This window comes from Cylas formicarius, unplaced genomic scaffold (assembly GCF_029955315.1).
Source record: "Cylas formicarius isolate icCylForm1 unplaced genomic scaffold, icCylForm1.1 PGA_scaffold_3__17_contigs__length_32017465, whole genome shotgun sequence".
In the NCBI taxonomy this organism is placed as follows: domain Eukaryota; kingdom Metazoa; phylum Arthropoda; class Insecta; order Coleoptera; family Brentidae; genus Cylas; species Cylas formicarius.
This window is the reverse complement of record NW_026844326.1, coordinates 27871860-27894809: the sequence shown is the minus strand read 5'-3', so window position 1 is coordinate 27894809 and position 22950 is coordinate 27871860. Positions and strand designations below refer to the sequence as shown.

General features: G+C 38.0%; 1 protein-coding gene across 1 annotated transcript in view; it reads left to right on the top strand.

Moving 5' to 3' along the window:
• LOC132699359 (chromosome transmission fidelity protein 18 homolog) overlaps window positions 1-22950 on the top strand; it is a 45790-nt gene that overhangs the window by 140 nt on the left and 22700 nt on the right. The window contains exons 2-4 of the mRNA XM_060666019.1: window positions 50-1932; window positions 2458-2734; window positions 2787-3043. Of these exons, the coding sequence (XP_060522002.1) occupies window positions 50-1932; window positions 2458-2734; window positions 2787-3043 (2417 nt within the window). The remainder of the gene's footprint in view (window positions 1-49; window positions 1933-2457; window positions 2735-2786; window positions 3044-22950) is intronic.

Genomic DNA, 22950 nt, shown 5'->3' with positions numbered 1-22950 from the left:
TTAATTTCCGAGATGTATAGGTTACAGATTGAAATTCTCCATATTTCAGATGATTTTGATGTAGTGACCGTTTCTAAAGCGAGGAAAAGTTTAAATTTCGATACCACTTCGCAAACCGACCAAATTGAAGCAGAAAAAGACGGGCCAAGTCAACGCGTTTTGGAAGACTCCTTTGAAACTGATCTAATAGAATTTTCCAATGGGGGCGCTTCCCATGATGACGGCGCTGCTGCCGACAATAGAAAACGAACCGTTGAGGACCTTTTCGGCGATATCGACGATATTTTGCTCGACCGAGAAACCTCAATTGCCAAAAAGCCAAAGCTTGACAAGCATAAAGAAGACATTGAGATGATAAATAGGATAGTCGATATGCGGAGAACCAATTTGCACAATCAGAGCCTGACTGTGAGAGCCAGAGATAAAGCGAAGTTGAACGTTGAGAGAGATAAGCAGAATCTTTCTTACAGCGTTCCTAAGTATCCTTTTGTCCGAGTTTTACGACCCGATGGTGAGCATGTTTATGTGAGGTGTCATTCTGAGGAATATGAAAAGGAAGAAACACAGAGGATGATGGAGGAGTACAATTTTGGAGGTATAATGGGGGATAGTTTCCAGGAAGTGTGGAATGAGGCTAGGCAATTGCTTCAAGCTCCAAATGTTGAATCAGTAGAGGAAACTGATGAAATTCAAATGCTGGACCAAAAAGAGCAAGACAAGCAGTTGTGGGTTGAACTCTACAAGCCTAGAAAGTACCTGGAACTCTTAAGTGACGAAAGTATCAACAGGACTATGCTGAGGTGGATGAAACTGTGGGACAAGGCCGTGTTTAATCGGCGACCCAAAATTAGAGCCACGCCACAGATGAACGAAAACGCGAAGCCTTTTTTTAAGAAATTCGAGCTGAGTACAAAGCTAGATGAGCACGGAAGGCCCGAATATAAAATCGCGTTGTTATGTGGTGCTCCAGGCTTGGGCAAAACCACTTTGGCTCACATGGTTGCGCGACATGCTGGTTATAATGTGGTAGAGATCAACGCTTCTGATGACAGAAGCATTGATTTTTTTAAAAATGCTTTGGAAACTGCAACACAAATGCGCTCGGTGGTGGACAGAGAAAGACGGCCCAACTGCATTGTATTTGATGAAATCGACGGGGCCCCTTCGGCGTCTATAGATTATTTAGTGAAGTTTGTTACTGGCTCTGCCACAGCCAAAGTCAAAAAAGGCAAGAAAGACTCCAAGCAATATGTCCTTAAGCGGCCAATTATTTGTATCTGTAACGACGTTTACGTTCCGGCGTTGAGACCCCTGCGCCAAATTTCTTTCATCCTCAACTTTCCGCCCACTTCGAGCACGCGATTGGCCGAGAGACTGATGGAAATCGCGCGTAGACAACAAATTACAACCGATTTGGGAGCGATGATCGCCCTGGCTGAGAAATCCAACCACGATATCCGCTCTTGCCTCTCGGTTTTGCACTTTTTTAAGGTCCGAAACAAACCCATCTTGCTCTCAGACATTTACGCTACCGACATCGGCCAAAAGGACGTGCAAAAAGGACTGTTTACCGTGTGGCAGGAAATTTTCCAATTTCAAAAACTGAAAACGGAACATAACCGGCAACCCCGAGACCTAAGGAAGCAGAGAACGGAAAACGTCCTACGTCTGATTAGTTCGTTCGGCGACCACGAGAGGGTCGCGCAAGGCGTCTACGAAAACTTTCCCCTGTTGAGCCACAAAAATTTAAACGTGACGGGGGCGTGTGTGGCGCTCGACTGGTTCTGTTTCAACGACTTGATCACGCGGCAAGTGCACGAAACGCAGAATTACGTCATGACTGGTTATCTGAATTACGCGTTTGTCGTGTGGCATTTGGTCTTCGGCAGCTACCACAGAACGAAGTTGGTCTATCCCAGCGCCGGGTACGAGGTGAGCATTTGCTTAATTTAAATTCCCCATTTTAACTACAGAGCGTCAGATGGCGCTGTTGTTTAATGAAAATGTTCATTCCTCAAATCTGTGCGCATTAATTTAACTACCACGCACAAGGCGGCGTCCTTCCACAGTTTTAAATATGTCTGGGCAACAATGATAGAATCAGATATCACTTCGGGGACGACGAATTAATAGTCCATTAATTTCCATTAGTGAAATAGAATGGACTGATTCGAAATGAAACTTTAGTTTGGCTACCATCCACGCGATGGTCGTCTCTTCGTAGGAGATTTATAAACAATTGACAAATTATTCATATGATAAAATAGTTAATAGATTGTTGTTATTTCCAATTTCCGGCGGATGCGCCGGGTTACTCGGTTAATTAAAAAAGTAATCTTTTCAACGAAAACTCTTGTCAACCGCGTTAAACGGCTACGAAATCCCGTTCAAAGCATCTACTCGTTCATTATTAACAACTTCATTAGCTCAATACAAACGACGCGTTTAACTTTCCAGGCGAGGGTAAAAGAGACTCGTCGCAAGGCTACAATAGCGGAGGTGTTGAGGGGTATGGCGCCTACGGTGCGGTGCTTCAACCAGGTCCTGCCGTTGGTACTAGACGTGTTGCCGCTGTTAGTCCGGATCCTGGCTCCGCCTTTCAAACAGGTCAGCTTGCACCTTTACACCGAGGAGGAAAAAAAGAACATGCTGAGGGTGGTCGGTGTAATGATCGATTACAATTTAAACTATGTTCAAGAACGTACCGCGGAGGGTCTTTACCAGTACAATTTGGGTGTGTCTTTTCGAAAATTCGCTTAGCAACTTATATTTTCTCGCGTTTTTAGAACCCAACATTGAGGAGTTTGTCATATTCGATAAGTCCTGCACTGGACGGAGAATGTTGTCTTACTCCAACAAACAGCTGATAGCGAAGGAGATTGAGATGGAAAAGATGCGGCGGTTCGAGGCTTTCAAGGTTCAGAATTCTAAGGGGGTTGCTGAGAAGTCGGTGGCAGAAGCAGGATCGAATAAGGGCGACGCCTTGCCGAACCACCTCCAGACCCTTAAAGCGAAGGTTATCAAGAGTAAAACGTCGCCAAAGGTAAGTTTTGGGCGTTAATGTCGCGGGCCCCGTTATCGGGCCTTGGGGAACTTCGCATTTTGTTAATCGACGTCTTATGCCGAATTTACATTTTGTTTATTTCAAATCGGAATCTCACTGTTATCGCGATGCCTACCAAATAATCCGACCTTACCAAATGATCAGAACACTTTCTTTACAAGTATTTCATGTTAATTTACATAAATAGGCTGGAAAATTTGTTCAAGCTATTTTCCTGTACATGGTTATGTTGCAATACTAACCAGCATTACCATTTATGTGTACTGTTATTACTCGGGTTACATGTTGTTTAGAAATTGCGTCAATTTCAATTAATTAGTAGCAAAAAGCCAAAATCTGGTTATTAGGTTGGATGATAAACAAAATATGCTGGTTCCAAATTAACCTTTATAGCACGTTTCACAATTTTCCCGATGTAATTTTATGATGTATCCATGAAAAATCTAAGTAAGAAACGTTGAGATTTATTCGATAACAATGATTCGATCAAATATAGACCACACACAAAATTACAAGAACACAAAATAGTAAACAAAGAAAAGGCACTTTCATGGGCTACTTAGTTTCCCTTAGTCTGTCCAACGAATGAAATTAAACGATATTTGATTTAATTAAATGTTAGTGAAGTAGTACAATTTAATTTTATTATTTTTCGTAGCGAATATTTAAGTAGGTGAATCTACATGAAAAAAATATGATAATTTGGTAAATAAACTACTGTACTGCAAATATACAAGTAAACCATATTTTCATCATCAGAGCCAAAATTGGAAGTGCTACTACAAGAAAATGATTATTCTACATCGTCATCCACATTAATAACAATCGTCACTGGGCGGGGCAAGTTCGTCCCAAGTAGCGGGAATCAGATTTTTATTTCCAAAAGAGGCCGCTTCGCTGTTTTTTGTCCTAGGGGAACGCATTGTTTTTCTATCGTGCTCCTGCGGGCCACTATAGAACTTCCGCAAAATCGATGTAATTTTATTGTGCATACACCCTGTATAAAGTGTGTGGTGTTTAAATGTAGAGTCATCTGCAAAATTAACCTGAGCCAGAGGGCCCATATGGCTAAAGAGGACATTAATATAAACTAAAAACAATAATGGAACCTTGTGGAACTCCCTAACTTTACATTTTATTATTGCAGAAAATTTCTTGCTTTATGTTTGGGAGATAAGAGAATAATACTTCTAGCGCAATGGGTTCCAAGCCGTAAACTTCCAGTTTTTTCATTAAAATTGAAAGACTGACACAGTCAAAGGCGTTGGAGTGGTCACACAGCGTTAAAGCCCTATGCCAGCGACTGTACGTAATGGAGCTTGGGTGGTGAAACGCCCCTTTCTAAGTCCAAACTGGTTTGGATTTATAAAATGTTGGCTTTCAATAAACCTTGTTAAAAGGAAGAAGAAGAAGAAGAAGAGAGCGCGTAAATCGCGCTGAGTTTCGTGCCGGGCGCCATTTTTTAAACAAACGAGGCGTGAAAGCGTCTCGACGTCGCGCGTCCGGATACCGGAACTCATTCGCGCTCAGTCTAACGGACAATTTCGAATATTTTTGGCATCGTTTACGTGGACCCCCGGGCTCTCGCGTGTCTTCCCGTCCTAAATAGTGTTACGACTTCAAATCGCCCGAAAAAATCAAATGGAGGAGAATTTATCCGCTGAAACGTTTTCCGGTTATGGAGGAATTTTCTTTTTCGCAAGGGGTAACAATTATTTCGGAGCGAGAGCTCGATTTCGGCGGGTCCTAATAAGAAAACAGTGACCGAATATATAATTTTATGTCGATCTTGCACAAAAACTAGTATCGATGGAAAAGAAAAATTAATAGAAAAGTTCCATAGTTCCATGTAGATTTTTAATTGTTGGTAAGATCCGTTTATTTGAATATTTTGGTGCATTTTTGGATTCCCCAAGAAATTCCAGATATATTTTATGACGTTTACGGGTTCTAAAATTAATTAACAAGTTTAGCAACAACACCTTATACAAATTCACTCTAATTTTCAATTCCAAATCGGATAAGATTATAAAAAAATTTTATATGAAAAAATTGACCTTTTACATTTTTTATAATTTAATTTTTATACTTCATTTTTGCTCAACCTGTATTAATTTACATCCAAAATATCCATTTAATATTACACAATAGGAAATTAAATAATTAAGAAAAAATTTGTCGAAAACGGTTAGACTTAAAATATATGTAGAATTTCCGGGGAAATCTAAAAAATATACAGGGTGTTCTATTTGAAATGAGGAAGCTGATATTTACCCCAAATAAAGGACAAAGTCAACAAGTCAAAGTATATCTTGTTTATTATTTGTCTTCAATAGTTATAGGTGAGACTGAAAAAAACAATTTAAAATTATTTTCAAATATACAGGGTGAGTCAAAAATATTGGAACATCATGCTCATATATTTTTCTTCCAAATTAATGGAAAGAAAGGACCTTTTTTTTCACGAAATTAAAAATTTACTTATTTATTTTTGTTTTCTTGGTTTATTGTTCATAAAAATATGTATACCTCAAAAAATTTTTAGGCTTAGGGATTGCTTAATAATATTGAAGAGCCTTAATAGGAGTAATTAATGGAATTATACTATGCAGAGTGCATAGTAATATTTTTCATTTTGACTCACCCTGTATCAACGATTCGAACTAATTTCAATGCAAGTGTGGGATAAATGACTGTACCACTTTATAAAATTGTTGGAATTAGAAAAGTACAGCTGTCGGAAAGGGCGTCAAAAATATGGAATATTTAACACCAGACATTTTTGACGAAAAAATGGCCATAACTCCGAAAACACTCTTTATAAACCATAGCAACCATACATTGAGTGATTGAGTGATTGAGTATAGAAGGGAGTGTCTACTAATGTAATATACAGGGTGTTTCCTTTACAAAATGTAATTTTGGTTTCCCACCAATAAAATCTAGACGAAACTAAGCAAATTTTCTATTTAATTTTTTTTTAACGTTCTTAGCTTTTGATTTAAAAGGTTAGGGAACCTTATTTCGGACACCCTATACATTCTCTTTATAAACATACTTCAAACTCACCAGCTGTTTTAACAAAGAAAACTTTGAACATGCCATGTTATTTTTTTCTAATTATTGTTTGCGAAATATGAAGTTTTTTCAACATATCGTTGAAATCCATTAAGTTTTGAATACAGTCGGAATTTGCAATTGTCAAAAAGGTACAATGCTATGTTCAATTTCACCAGATACCTTCATTGTTCCTGTACTTCCTGTCTTGTTCAGCAATTTTAGACTGACAACTTAAAACAACACAAAAAATAAAACTAAACGGTTTAGTTAACGCCAACCTATATTTTATAACCTTAATAGTTTCTAATTTAACCTTAGGTACAAGAAAAAAAGGATTTTTTTGTTTAATTTACACCGAAAACAAATTATTGAGTTTTCAGATGTGCTACGCTTTCACCCTTAACTATTTATAAACAACCAATGAGAACCCACCACTGATGTGATTTATAAAACTTGAATATCATATTTTGCGTAGTTATGCAGTCCTTGTTTGATGATATTATGTTTTTGTATTTTAGTTTTGCTTTTTCTTGCGTCTTATATTTTTTATTTTTGAAGTCAAGCAATGCGTTTTATTACTTTTTTCTATTAAGGTAACCAGCCGCATTTAAATTTCTAGCCTCCTAACGCCAAAAAATTAGTTAGTCCTGTAGACGAGAGCGGCACTGGAGATCAAGATTCAAAATTCAGATTGGGAGAATGGGAGAGAACGTTTTTCTTCTTCTAGATGTCTTTTAAGCCGGAAGGGATTCGTCAGTAGACCTACCATTACTCTTATGGTATTCCTTTTGTGGGTTAGCAGGCTTACTGTAAATTTGGCCGGTGTATTCTGAATAATTCCTTGTCCTGGCGTCTTTCTCCACCATTGGCTGGATTTTCTTTCTTCTGCTTCTACTTCTTCCTTACGTTTTTTCTGATATGCTATCTCCTTCACTTTATTCTAGTTCCCGGAATAATATTGCTAATTCTTCTTGCGTTCTTAAGCGGTCTGAGTGCCACATTATTTCTGTCCTTACTGGTGAGTATTCTCTGGCTAGGATTTGAGTGTAATTGCCTAGTGGTCAAATTAAGCGACATGTTCCTTCTTAAAATAAACCTAAAAATCATTCCCTTAAATATTAGGAGTGTAATTTAATGATTATAGGTCGAAAATCGTAACAAAAAGTGAGAAATTTGAGTCGAATCAAAGACAAAACCCGGCACGGAAAACAAGGGATCGGGGTCTTCAGACAATGTCGGCTCGCGGAACTTAAAACCCTTTTAGGTGAACAAATAACCCGTCCCCGGGATAATAAATAGCGTTTCTTTCATCCCTAACCCCCCCTCCCGCCGCCCCGGCAATGATAAATAGCGAGATGTGGCCGATCTCTTAAACGTAACGGCCGATGAAATAATGACGCGGTCGTTTTCAATATGAAAAGAATATGAAAAGAGACGACGTCTACGATGGCCTTAATTATGGAAAAATAATGCAGATAATGGCATGCCCTAATGGAATATAAAGAGAGCTAAATAACAAAAAGTCATCGCGTAATGTGGAAGGAAAAAGTTTGATGGGACAGTTATTGATTTCAATTCGTCCACTTTGAATATTCGGTTCTCTGCGGGGTTATTATTAAGTTATATATTTATTATCGGACAGTGTCCATTAGTACGCAACATACAGTGAAAAATAAAATTGGGATTGAATAAACAGAACTGCTTGAAAAAACAGTTAAGAGAGAAGCGACAAAAATGAAAAAGAGTATATAAAGCAGGATGAGCATGTTAAGAGCATCCGTCCATATTAAGATGTTATGAGTGGTTAGTAAAATGAAGAACGTTTCTCTGGCCAATAGGGACTACTGGTGAACATCGTCACACTATCGCTTCTAGCAGGTGTACAGACTGAAGAAGCATTTTCCAACAGTGATATGGTTAAGCTGAAATGACCTTTTTTTACATCAGCTAAGCAGTGGTATGGGGCCCGTCAAGACCGTCCAGCTCTCTCTCTGTGGCAGTGAAGTGTGAAAAACAGGAGTGGACGTCGTGACGTGGACGCCAAACAGATGAGGTAAGATTAAGCGAGGCGATACATCCAATTTGCTAAAGCTCTCTAATAAAATCACTTTTTTACATCAACAAATACTGATGTATTTGGCCCATCAAGAGCATCAGCAGCAGTATGAAAAACAGGGAAGATTGCATGATGTAGACGCCAAACAGATGAGGTAAATTTGAGATGGCTTTGATAATCTGAAAGAGAAATTGAAAATATTGACATAAGGAAACAAGTATAGAAAAATGAAGCGAGACTATATATACAATTTGGCTAAGCGTTCTAATGAAAAAGCCCTTTTTTACTTGCATGTTTTGAAGTATGAAAAACACTAGAAGTTTTTTGAGTACATGTTATGTATGGTAGTGAAGAAAGGTTCTCTGCACGTGGCCGAGAGAGACTGAATGTGAATATCGTGATGTGGATGCCAAATAGATGAAGTATATTCAATTTGAAAGAGAAATTCAAAACAAAGATACAATTAAACAAATTTAGACTAATGAAGCAAAGCTCTACATACAATTTGCTTAGGTTCTCCAATGAAGGGCTCTGGAAAAAGAGGCGAAGGTCTTAAGCAATTTGTAGTAGTGAAGAAAGTTTTTTCGCCGATGCGATGTAGACTTCAAATAAATGAAGTACTTAGGATGACTTCATGTATGCATAATCTTTGGCTTCAGCAAATGACTAGTGAAGTAAAGATTTGTCATTGTCCGAAAGAGACGAGAGAAAAGATATCTGATTATCCAGAGAATGAGCCTTAAAATCTGGACTTGGTGCAGACGATATTGCCTCGTGAAGGGCAGGGCGACCTGATAGGTCATTCTTTCAGACTGAAAGGGTGTAGGGCAACCCTCATATCTTCGTTACGAAGTAGTAAACCAAATAACCAACAAATGTATAATATAAACGTTTTATTCCGTTGCTTCGAAAGGGGATTTACAGGAAAGCGTAGTTAGTGCACAGCCAGCGGCGCCGTAGAACTTCAGACGAAAGCTCTGGTGAGCTCGGCTGCCAACTCCTTGAGCTGGGTGAAGCAAACGTTGCACGCGTCGTTTGACGAATCGGCCAGCGATTCCTCGTTGCTGAAGATGGGTTTGTTACTGATGACTACATCGTCTACCAAGCCGGGCAAATTGGAAATCTGCGCGTCACCTTGGTTGGAGAAGATAGGTTTGTTACTGATCACCACATCGTTCAGCGAGCCGGGCAAATTCGAGATCTGCGCGTCGCCTTCGTTAGTGAAGATCGGCTTCTGGAGGTCGTGGACGTTGAACAGGCCACCGGACTGCGCCGGCAACACCTGAAACTGGACTGCTTCCATACCTGGAAGCGTTCGACTTCAATATGTTTTCTGGGGTGGGAGGAGGTGATGTGGTACTTACATTGGATGCAAACCAAGGCGACGACCAAAATTGCGAACTTCATGTTGCTTGCTAACGGACCCGGGAGACTGAATACCGTCCGTCCCCGGTCACCGGGACTTATATCCGGGCGATCCGGTGGCTGCGGTGACGTCCGCGTCGCGGTTTATTGCTGCCAATTGAACGAAAAAAATCTACGCAATAAAAGTTAATCTTCGAAAACTGAAGGATTACGCGGTATTAGCGTCGATAATCGGGTGGGGTAATAAATGGGGATTAATTGAAAGCACGGAATTGAAGACCATAATCTAAAAAATATTTTGTAGTTTTTGGCCAAAATACAGTAAATATCTATTTCGAGTAGGTTACACCAAATCAATTTTAGTAGCGAATGGTGTGAATGAAATGACAAAACTTTTAAAAAAATGAGCTGTTTCTGGGGACCTAGGGGAGTATACATACAAATGATCTTGAAATAATAATAATAATAATAACCAAATCCTAAATAGGGAGCAGCTGGGCTGGTGTCAATTGACAAATTTTTCCGTGTTCTAGATATAAAATTAATCTTTTTAGCAAACTTCTTCATTATGTTATCGGCATATGTATGCAACGTCAAATTTGAGTCAAATATAACACCCAGATATTTAATTTCGTTTTCATGTATTAATTTTTTGTTGTTAATATAAATGTCTACATCGAAATTTAATTTACTCAATTTATGTCGTTTACCAAAAGCACAGAATTTTCACTTGTCCGTGGTTATTATTTCACAGCCACTCAAAATCATTCTTCAAATCGGCATTCATTTTTCTTTGCATTTCATCTCATATATAGATTTTCGGCAAGAACGTAACCACGAAAGGAGAAAAGAGAAACCATTTCACATGGTGGGGGTTTGTTCCAGCTCGGTTCCGAAGAGGTTAGAAATCGATGGAAAAATTTGTGTCGTTGTTCAGTACATCTTTCAGTCACATTGTTAGAGGCGTAGCACCTATAGTTTTGTGAATCAGTGCGTGTTTTGTGTGGAAGTCTATGGATTTGTATGGTGTATTTCTCGGTTTCCGGATGCCTTATATTCACGCTGGGAACCAGGCCAAATGGGATCGGATATCCCGTATGTGATAATCGCTGTTCATAAATCCGGACGATGATAGAATAGCCCAGACCCTTTTTTTACGAAGGCATCCTTTATCAATTTTTTTATTTTATTTGCAAGCTGGCCAAATTGCCCAAGTTGCAGGGCCAAATAAACCGGTAAATAAAATAATAAACATGAAAGTCTATAGAGGCAAAGTCAATGAGATTATCTCAAAAGCATTTATTTTAAATTTATCACAAAAACAACAATGATTTTAATTCAAATGCAAAATGATGGAACCAAAGACATTTTCTTTGTAACAAGGGAAAAAATACCAAAAGATAGATAGGTATCATTAGCTTGATATCAGTTTTTTTAATAACCAGGCGATTACGTTATTTTTTTTCTGGGCATTTTAAGTTGCCAACTTAGAATAGGTTCTAACGGAGATGTTGAGGGATTTCGATAGGAATTGGGGGGGTGGAAGGGGGGGATTGCACCCCGCTGAACGGTAGAGGTTTACGTTGTGTATCCATTAGAGTGTTTTATCTTGTTTTCTGGAAACGGACCGGTCGAATATACGTCCGAATTTATGGCGGCCGGGTGGTTGGGGGGGTGGGGGTCGCCCGCTCTCGGTCGCGTTACAAAGAAAGCGGTTTCGTAGGGCACCCAGGAAGGAAAACGGCCATCCCTCTTTTCGGGAAACGCTCTCCGTTTCCGCATCGGACGGTGGCCGGCGCGCGGCGGGATGAACGGGGGGGGGGGGGTGATAAAGAGGGGGAGGCGGTCCCGCCCTTGAGAAGTTGATATTGCTTAATATACGGGGCGGTCGTCGGGGGGCGAGGAATGGGGTTTCGTTTAGCGCACCTTCGGTTCGAAAACTGAACGAATAAAAAACATTAATGGTACCCTGATAAAAGAGAATAATAATAATAATAATAATAATAATAATAATAATAATAATAATAATAATAATAATAATAATACCAATAATAATAATAATAATAATAATAATAATAATAATAATAATAATAATAATAATAATAATGATAATTATGACGACAATAATAATGATGCCGCAGTTGCCCGATCTCCCCTCAAAAATGAAAATCAAGGCAGGACTTCTGGATAAAACACTAACAAGATGGATAACTAAACCACTCCACGGCCAGCTAGTCAGGAACATGAAAAACGTACCGACCGACCATGCGGCATCGAATTGCTGGCTTAGACATGGTGTGCTGAAGCCGGAAACGGAAGCGCTACTTACCGCAGCTCAAGAGCAAGCCCTTAGAACTCGCTATACCGAACAGCGAATCATGAAGATCTGTCAAGATGACAAGTGTAGACTGTGCAAGGAAAAAAGCGAGACAGTGACCAATATCATTTCCGCCTGCATAATCCTCGCTTTAAAATGATACACTGACAGACATAATAAAGTTTATCAAATATGTTAGGCCTTCACGGCCAGAAATTACGCTGCTAAGTATTTCCGGGCTTTTGAGCCGTGGTCCCGTGATGTGTCTGAAACATCAGAATAATTTCAACAGAAAATACGAAGGCCTTAACGTCAGCAGAACGTGGATTCAGGTCATAAACAAAACATCATATCTACCCGGACGAATATGACCTATGCCTAATAGCGAGGCCACGCCGACTCCAGCGCGCTTAAATACCGGGGATTCTCCACTAGGCAAATCAGTCATCGGAGAGCAGTACGGAAGATCACTTCGACCGTTACCGCATCGCCGCTCTTGAAAATGTCTGCCGCAGTTGCAGACGAAACGTCGAGTGTAATCTCGGGACCACGGCTCAAAAGCCCGGAAATACTTAGCAGTATAATAAAGTTTGCTAACTAATACATTTCGAACTATGTAAATATTATCAGTGCCAACTTAAGGCGGAGCAGTGGTATCAGCATGAGGTGGAAAAGGTCGCAACCAGCGGAAAAAGAAGTCTACTGACTACACTATAAGGATGGACAGGACAATGAGAAGCTAACTGCCCGGACATTATCATTAGAGAAGAAAAAACCACTTACCTCATTGATACGAAGTATGTAAACCAAATACCAGGCAGACATTCAGCATCTGAAATACAGAAAACAGCTACTTACTTAGTCCGAAGCCCATGTAATCTCTGTTATACTGAACTCCCAAGTCAGCTTTGGAATCTAGTAGAATCCCGCTGAACTGGTTATCCGCTACAAGGATTGACTGTGCAGGGGTTAACTGACTATTGGCGTGTATTTGTTAGTGTATATTTTTGAAATTGCGCTTATTGCGTACATATTTTGTTTACTAATCTGTATATACCCTCAACTGTACCGTTAAGTTTGTAAGTGTGTTTGTAATAATAGTAATAATAAATTATGATGTTAATGACAATGACAATGATAATGATAATATGCTCGCGGTGGCGGTGCTTCTCTATTCTCTTCGGGGTGGTAAGGTGGCGACGAAAGGAATTGCGAGATCTGGATGTGAGTACGCGTAAGATGATACATCTCAATCGTAGCATTCATCCCTGCTCAACCGTTTCCCCAATATACCTTCCACGAGATGAGGGAGGAAGAGGTCTTCTGAGTCTGGAGTGTCTGCAGGACAGACTTGTCTTGGTCGTTGCCTGCAAAATCGCCAACAGCGTGGACCCACTTCTGAGACTCGTGAGGGATCATGAAGCTGCCAATGTCATAGCATTCCTCTTTAGAGCAGCAAGTCAAGCGCAGGCCGTTGACGTCTCACCTTCACATTAGATGCAGATAACCAGCACTCACTAAGCTTGACCACAAGAAGACCACGTTAGTAAGCCGCAGCATGGATTGTTCTACAGGCATCTCCAGACTTTGGAGACTCGCTTTCGGGTTCCTTCTTCTTGCATACCGTAGTCAATTCATAGTTCTGTTAGATAAACGAAGTAACTCGATGTTTGTTATAGAGTTCTCTGCTCCAATAGAGGCCAACATCGAAATAAAAAAAGGGACATGATAGGTTTCCTCATCCCAACTATTTTCACACCTATCTTATCTAACCTATCACAAATAAAATAGGGATCCTTACTGTCATTATTACATATATCACAATCCTACTTCTGGCATTTGCAGCATTTTATCCATTCAACTATATCTATAGTTTTCCCACAAACACTCGCAGATGACGAAACATTTTGCCCTGCTCCTATGTTCTTTTAACAACTCGGCCAAAGTTTCGTCTAATGTTCTCGTAATTTCTTTTGCTTGAACAGCAGCGTTGGGAAGTTTTTTTAAAACCTCTTTGGACTCTTATTTTGTCACCAAAGTTTCCGACAATCAAATTGATTTGATCCTCTTTTTACAAAACTTCTGGATTCCTCCTGCATCGCTTGTTTGAAGACGTTTCGCCAATCGTTCTGCTGGCTTCTTCAGAGCTTAGCGGCTTATATATTGTTTGAGGGGGGAGGAGCTGAGGGAACGGCATGGTCAGTGTCTCGGATTACTGATTCTGATATTGGTGAAAGATAGAGACAGAATCCGATATGACTCGATTAGAGAGAGATTGAAAGTACAACCAGTTCTCAAACATATTGAGAAATGCCAACTACGATGGTACGGACACCTAAAAAGAATGGACAAAAAGTGACCAACAAAACTGATTTGGGAAGCGAGAAAATTCAGCGCAAGAAATAGAGGAAGACCGCAATTAACATGGGATCAGGACATACCGAATATACTAAGAGAAAGAGGACTGGGGATAATGGCACTAGATAAGAAAGGATGGAGGAACTTCATATACGAGAATTTTATCTTTGACGGATCGAATATGTTGAGACACCTTTGGACCGGTGGTAAATCTGGTTTCGACGTTATATTTCTTAAGAACTTTTGATATGTGATCAGTGATATTTTGAATGTATGGAATGGCAACAATGGCAAGTGTGGGCTCGTTGCCTCGGGAAGGTTGTAGTAGAAGGAAAATCATGCTGAATATGTTGGGACATATTCGGGTGTTTTTTTGGAAAATTGCGGAGAATTTCATAGATTTCGGCGGAATTTTGGGTATTTTTTTCCAAAATGGGAATTTCAGTCTGCGGATTTTTTCAGTGATTTACCCATTGGTTTTCCCTTATTGGCACTCCTTTAAACTGAAATTTTTGTTTAGGCGCAAATAATTAACCCATTCTATTGTTTGGTTTGAAATAAATGTCTTTTTAAACTGATTCTGGTTGTCTTTACTAATTTTTGAGTCGAAATTTAGACCACTGTCATAAAAAATTTTTCAAGTTTTACTGTTCCTTTAGAGGGTATTTTGTGGGTAGTTCGATGCCTCTGGCAGCGCAGTCAAAACCCACCTCCCTCCTCCCTCCTGCAACTCCCCGTATAAATTCAGGCAATTTAAAGTGTCGACGGCCATATTTCAACAGAGAACGACAAAACGTAGAGCATTAACGATGATATAACTGCGCAATTACACCGGCACAGAATAAACTGTTTGGAAATCGTTAGCTCATTAGGCACGAGTGGCACACCATCATGTGTATGTTGCGGATGGGGGACGGGGCGAAGAGGGAGTTCAAATATACCGGAGTAGGGGGCGGATAAAGTGTTCGGTTCGCAGTTCGATAGTGTTTTTTTATTTAGTGGTTTAATTTTGTTTACATATCGATGAACTGAGACAAAATGATGGAAAAATGTGCTACTAGAAATTTATTAAATAGTCGCTGCATTAGTTATCTGAATAACCCCTATTTTTTTAAATTTTAATTTTAATAATAAAATAATTGTGTTATTTTCAACTATTTTCTTGGTATCTTAATTTTTTCGACGTATTGAGAATTCCGATAATTTCTTAGTAAGTTAATTATTGTTTAATAATTCTGTTAGTAATCTGAACTAAATCTTTAGTGAGTATAACATCAAATGTCATCTAATTTTCAATAGTTTTTATTATTATTAGCTCCCCTATATTATTTAAATTTCTATTGTTCTTTTTACTAATTTGATTTTACGCAATTACTTATATCCACTACTCACTTAGTATCAATTTCTATTTTTTTTCTTTGAAATCTGACTTTATCTTCAATTTTATTTTTATTAACTCGGTTCGTAATTAAATAAACCTAAATCGTACGTACCCACTACCTGCTCAAAATTTCCTATTTTATATGTTGTTTAATTTTAGAATAACGGATTTGATTATTTTCGAATTGCAATTCGGATAATTAAGTTCAATATTTTTAATGAACTTCACAAAGTAGTAATTGAAATTAAATTTACATTGTGATATTAATTTTGATAATTAAATTTAATTGTTTAATTTCATTTAGGTGCCCAATAGCTATTACATTTTTTGCTTGGCAATTCCCAAATCGGTACATCCGGCAGGTACTTGGAATAAAAGTATCAAAATCGGAAGAAAGTCGCCATTTTCATTTTTTTTCCATTTTCGTTTCTCATTTCTCCACAAAAATAAATTTGCCTAATTAATATATAAAGGGAAATACAAACTAATAATATAATGGATTTTAAATTGACGTCGTTAAGTACAAAATATATAAAATACAAGATGATACAGGAAAAATATCTGGAATTAAAGGTAAGGCTCACTCTGTATATTGCTTATTCAATTATTATGCTTTAGCATAATATTTTAACATATTCTAGTTCTGATAATGTGTTATTGTTATATTGTGTAATTTTCTTAGCAATATAGTCATGTTTATTCTGTGTCGCTATATTCTTAAATCTATGAGGTCTGTTGCATTTTATATAAACTGAACTTTGTACATATATGTTCGTTAACAAAACTAAACATCGACAGATGTGTTTGGTTGTGTTAAAGTGAGAAAGAAATTATTTCCAAGTGTTACTAGTTTTGGCTAGTTTGTCAAATATGTTTCGAAATGGAAATCAGAAAACTTTTCTAACTGATTATTCTGTGGTTTTAGTTCGTATTCGTGAAAAAAAAATCTACTTTTTCAGCTTCTAAAAACAAAAGTCCAAAACATCCATGTAGCCATTCCCGGCTTCCGAGTTCTTATCTTTGTATTGTAGCGTTAATACCATTTTTTGAATCCGACGATACCAAGCTTGGGTCCGATAGAATCGACAGCCTTAACTATTTTCTTTGGCAAATTGTTTAAATTCACATTTTGTCAAAATTCCGCATTTTTTTTAATAATAATATAATGGATTTTAAATTGGCTTGGATGATATAGGAAAAATGTCTAGAATTAAAGGTAAAACTCACCCTGTATATTGTTTATTAAATTTTGACAAAGTTCCACATTTTTTGATAGACAAACAAATAAAATAATAAAACAAAAAAATAAACAAAACGCTAATGGAATATAATGATTATTTAAAAATCCATGCAATAAGCAAAAGTATTGTATATAGTAGTCGTACCAACATTTTAATTTTTTGTTACATGACAAAATTGCGATGTTATTTATCTTGTCATTCGCTAATAAAATGTCTTACTCTCTGTTTGCCCTTCGCTGCCTTTTCTCTAAAGCACCGTGAACTGGTAAGATTGACTTTGCCATTGTCAGTAATAATTCAAGACGGGCATAATAGATATTTTGTCTTATATAATGTACATCCCTTGTCGTTAGGACCATACAACTAGTACTCACCAAGTTCTATCCGGATTAATTTTGAATGTTTTTTTGGGGTATCGCTTTCAGCTTTTCTTTTGCCAGAAGAACTTACGATTTGTCTTTGTAAAACATTTTCTCGCTCTGGTTCCCGCTGCCGCAACTCCATTTTGTTTCTCCAATTTGGTTTTCCGATTGTAGTCTTTAAATCTAAAGTTTTTAAACAAAATCAAAATTTTTTGCTCTTCGCCTAGTTATTTCTGATTTGTCAGACTCATCATCACTGGTTGTAGACATTTTCATTAATGTGCACACGCGAAAAGTTTTAAAATAAGGCTATTGGGAATACACCTTATTGCTCTTCATAACATCAAGAGTGAATTTTTTTACCTGGTTCTGGTAACTTTGGCGCCGAAATGGGCTACGCCCTTTTTTATTTAATTTTGGAATAATGTACTTTATTGATAATATAAAACTAACCAAAAATTAAAATTTCATTCATTGTTCCCATTTCAACGCCGAAACAACAGCGTTATATCGCTTTGCCTCATTAGAAGAAAAATCCCGTCTCCGCTCTCGCGGGTGCAAGGGGCGGGGGAGGGCTTCCGGCCTGTCGGCGGAGTGCCCTGGGAGTTAACCTCCCGAACAAACTACGTAACTCCGGAGATCGCTTTACGGCCAACGTTGATGTGTTAACTCCCACCGAATTGTTTCCTTACTTAATGGATTTTTTTCCCTCTCTGCGGCCCGAAAGACGACGATAAAAGAATCTAAGCTAATTGAAACGAATCCATTAGACGGTAATAGTCGACAGTGGCGTTTAAGGAAAGAAGATGTAAGACGGTCGATATCGATTTTTTATGCAGCTAAAATATTATACCGGGGTACTCGCTATTACTATTTGTTCACTTTTTATAAACAATTTTTTTTTACAATTTACACACAGAGGATATGACTATACAGGGTCTTCACCCAACCCATTCATTAACAGTCTTTTGAGATGTTGCTGTCAACTTGCTTTTATTAATTGTAACACCCCGTATATTATTACATTTTGAAATTCAAGAATTTTTTTGGTCTCGTAAACAGTTTTTGAAAAATGATGTTTCTTATAGACCATTGCACGACCCCCCAGCTCCCCCATTTTCAGTAGGTTCCTTCACGGGGCAAAGCTGCATATATGTGCCAAATATGAAGTCGATTGCTTCTAATTTCGGACACTTATCGTGTTTCATAGCAAGGTCCAAAAAAACAGTCGAAAATCGCGACGAAAAGATGGATACCGTCATCGGATCAGGGCTATTTCTTGTTAGCTTATGTGCCTCGTGGATGGTTAAAAATGAGGCAAATTTCAATTTTATAGCTCCAACGGTTCGAATGTTATTCAGAAAAATTCAAAAGACGAGAACGGAGAACGGACAGACAAAAATTTTTTTTTTCGACGGTGATCCTTTTTATACGAGCGCTGATACTTTCGAAAAACAAGATTACTTTTGTTATTGTGCGGGATATTTGTTTTTGTTAGTTGGTTAGTTAGTTAATGTTTACAAGTGGTACAAGCTGTTCCAAATTGCTCGAGAAGACGCCGATGACGGAACTCTTTCAAAACGCCCCAGCAACTGCTGAAAGCGTTGAAGAAGTGAAACAAATAATGTTGAGAAAACGTCTAGAGAAGTGGTTGAAGACCCAGTCGTCCTAATGAAAGGTCCCAGAATCGCCAAGTCCAAAAAAAATGCGCCAAGCTCGGTCAAATGTCAAGGTTTTGCTTACTGTTTTCTTTGATTCAAGGTCGTACGGTCAATAAAGATACGGAATGAAGATTCTACTGACTTGCCATCTTTTGTAAATGCAACAAATGATAATCTATAAGCTAAGCTATTGAAGAAAATGGTGGCGCTCCTGACGCGCTCTTCGCTCTATGCAACAAGCAAAAGAAGTGAAAATAAGACGAAATAAGATTTTTAACGTCTTGGAATCAGCACAGCAACCTTGGCTCAGTTGTTTGCCAGAAATCAATTGACTTTTGCAAAGAAAATTTCTTCCTGAAGATGTGCGATCTCAGCGAAACAAGTGTAGTCCGACAATTGTCGTTATATAGCGGCTAAGGATTAAGAAATTCAACTGCCTTCGAAAATGTCCTACTAAAAGGTGTATGTGCAGATCCTCTAAATTACTCTGCAATTCTTCGGAAGTTTTCCCTTGTTTTTAGGCATTGAAATTTTAAGACTATGGTTTCATGTATCATTTGTATTCGTACTTATACCAGTGCGGTGTAGTAAATCCGAATACGAGGGTGGGGTGAAAAGTGCGTCGTTTGCGAGAAGTAATACGAAGAAAACGCCCTGAATTGTGGGAAAATAGTTCAGGGATTTGCTTACTCATCGTTGCTTGTGTCTAAGTTTTGGTTAGTAAACAAGAAAGTTGATAACCGATGATTTTTGGGCGGGATGGTGATGTCACCATTCATTAAGGTATCGGTCTGCGTACGTAGGTTTTCTGTAAATACCAATTACCCAATGTTAGGTCTGATTTTCTATTAATAAGAATATTTAAGAATGGTAGGTTATTATTAGTTTCCAACTCAATAGTAAAACGTATGTTAGGGTGTATAGAGTTTAAATGTCTAATCTACTAGGGTTTCTTTTCCAAATAACAAAAGTATCATCGACGTAGCGTTTCTATAATTTTGGTATTAGATGAAAGGTGTCGAGAGTTTTCTTCTCAAAGGCTTTCATAAATATATTCGGGATAACTGGTGATAGTGGAGAACCCATGGCTGTTCCCGACGTTTGTTCAAAAATTTGTTCATTATAAGAAAAATATGTTCCCGGTAAGCATTTTCCAATTAAGGTGAGAAGGTTTGATTCCAGATTCTCGGATTTTAATATATCTGACATGATGTCGACAGTTTCAGGAATAGGAACTTTGGTAAAGAGGGATTCTACGTCGAAACTAACTAGAATATCTTGTTTATCTAATGTAATGCTTTTTAATTGTTCAATGAAGTGAAAGGAATTAACTACGAAACTGTCAGTTTTTTCTGTAAGGGGTTTTAATAAAGAATCTAGAGAATATGTTGGAGAACCACTTGTGCTGACAATAGATCGAAGGGGTAATCCTGGTTGGTGAATCTTTGGGAATCCGCAGAGACGAGGAATTTTAGAGTCGTGAGGGGTAACAGATTCTTTCACAGAGTCTGATAGAAAAGAAGCCTTAATAACAGATTTAAGGTTGCGATCCATAGATGGCGTAGGATATTTTTTTAAGTTGAGTTGTTTAAAGTTTTTTAAATCGACGCAGGAGGAATCCAGAAGTTTTGTAAAAAGTATTACAGTAGCCTGCGGAAGTTTCTTTGAAAAAAAAGAAAGGTAAAAGGAATCTTTTTTCACAAGATTTTTTTTAATAATGTACCTGCCCTGTATGCCCTCTAGCTGTCAAACGGTTGAACCCAGACAATTTTCGTTTGGATCCAGTGTTCGATTAGAATGTTACCATAGAAGAGAACCTGTTTGACCCACCTCTTATATCGTTGGATTTGTTAACTTATAGCGGTGAATATATTTTGCTATCGGATGGTATTCAGTTCAGAGTGCCCCTTAGCGGCGGATTCAGGTAAATACATTTAAAAAAATACAATTTTAATGCTTTTCGCGCTTTTGAGACGACTTGTATAACAACGAAAGTGATTTTTAAGAAGAAACCCACCCGAAAGCGGTTTTTTCTTTTCCGACGCCACGCGTTTAAAACGATAAACAAAGATCGAAAGAACCGGTTTATCAGCCCCCCACCCCTCTGCACTCTCCGCGACAATGAAATCGAACGCATACAATAACGAATATAATCGCAACTAGCAAACACTCGGGACGGTGTAAAGAGCGTGTAAACAGAGAATAGATTGAATGTAAACGCGGTTGTTTTCGATCGAGTGCCACTCTCGAAATGGGGGAGGGGAGAGGACCAGTTAACGACCCCCCTTATAGTGGTAATGATCCGCTGCGCGGCATTGTCGAAGACAATACGGCAAATCGAGGGTAAACCCAGGGCGATTTTGTCGCGATTTCTCATTCATTCGCCCACTTGTTTACTTCCTCTTTTGTTCTTTTTGTCTGCCGTAATTTTTTTATGCGTTATTCATTTTTATTTTAATGGCGATTTACGCTCGAAGCCAACTAATCAAATCTACAAATCTGCTGGATTCTTCCTGCTTCGGTTATTTGTAAAGTTTAATTTATAAATAACCGACGCAGAGCTTGTGAAAGTTTCTTTGGAAAATTGTCAACATTTTTGTGAAGGAAAATTTCCTTCTAGCCAAAAAATTGGTCAGTACATAAAAAAGGTAACGTAATAAATTCCCTTCCGATAACCAGTTCGATTTTCGAAGTGGGAGATCCTCCATAAAAGCAGTTACTTTATTCTTGGAAGGTTCTATATTCTATAAAGTCCGGCGATTGTCCTGTTTGGGTCTTCTGTGACAGCAGGGCATTCGATTGTGTAGAATCTACATAAGAGAAAAATATGGTAACGATGTAAAAACAATACCAATATCAAGAGACACCGTTTCTCGGCGAATTTCAGCCATATCACGTAATATAGAATCAGTTCTGTTAAATCGAATACAAAACTCTCCTGTGTTTGCTCTAGAACTTGACGAAACTACAGACATTACTAAAATGTCTCAGATTTTTTATGTTGTAAAAGGTTAGAAGGAAGAATAACTGGAGAGAAAATATTTGAAGTTATTAACAGATATTTTGAGGAAAATGATCTTCCTGGGCCCACTGCGTCGCCGTTTGTACAGATGGTGCTTCAGCGTTTACAGGTAGTAAGAAACGACTTAAAGGGTTAATAATAAAAATTGCTCCTCATATAGTATTCAATCATTGCATGATGCATAGACAAGCTCCAGTTGCAAAAGACATCGATGAAGAATTGTACAAAGTATTACAGGATGTTATTGTAATCAATTACATTAAAGGCAACAGCCTAAACAGTTATCTCTTTTCAATACTCTGCATGAGATGGGTTCTGAGTATGAGACGTTATTACTACATACTGAAGTCAGATGGCTATCTCGGGGCAAAATATTGCCACGTATTTTTGATTTGAGCAACGAAGTTTACAATGTTTCGGTAGAAATTAATCATATATTGGCACATTCATTCATTAATGAAGATTGACTCGCAAAACTCAGTTACGTGGTTGACGTTTTCGAAAAACTTAACTATTTGAATTTGAATTTTGCAGGGTGAGAGTACAAACATTTTAACACTGAGCAGTAAAATCGAAGCTTTTAAGAATAAGCTGATGCTTTGGCAAGAAGAATTAAACAAAAACAACACAGACATGTTTCCGTGCTTTTTAGAATTCGCTAATGAAAATAACATTTTCGTTTGATATTAATTCCAATATCCCTTTGAATGAAAAGGAACAGTTAATTGATATTTCAAGTGACGAAACTCTGCGTATTCAATTTAGATCTCTGACTTGCCAAAAATTTTGGTTATCAGCTGAAAAAAGGGGCAATCAATATTTTGATTCATTTCGCATCGACCTACTCATGTAAATCCGGCATTTCAAAATATCGATCTCGATTGGATCTAGAGGATGACTTACGGACTTATTTGCAAGCACGAACTTCACGTTGAATTCTTATGAGTAAATGTTTAAATGTGTTTTTTTTATTAAATAAATGTTTGTACTCATTTTTTTGTCACTAAATTATGTGTTGTGTAAAAACACTAAAATAATGTTATGGAAAATCTCTTGCAATGGT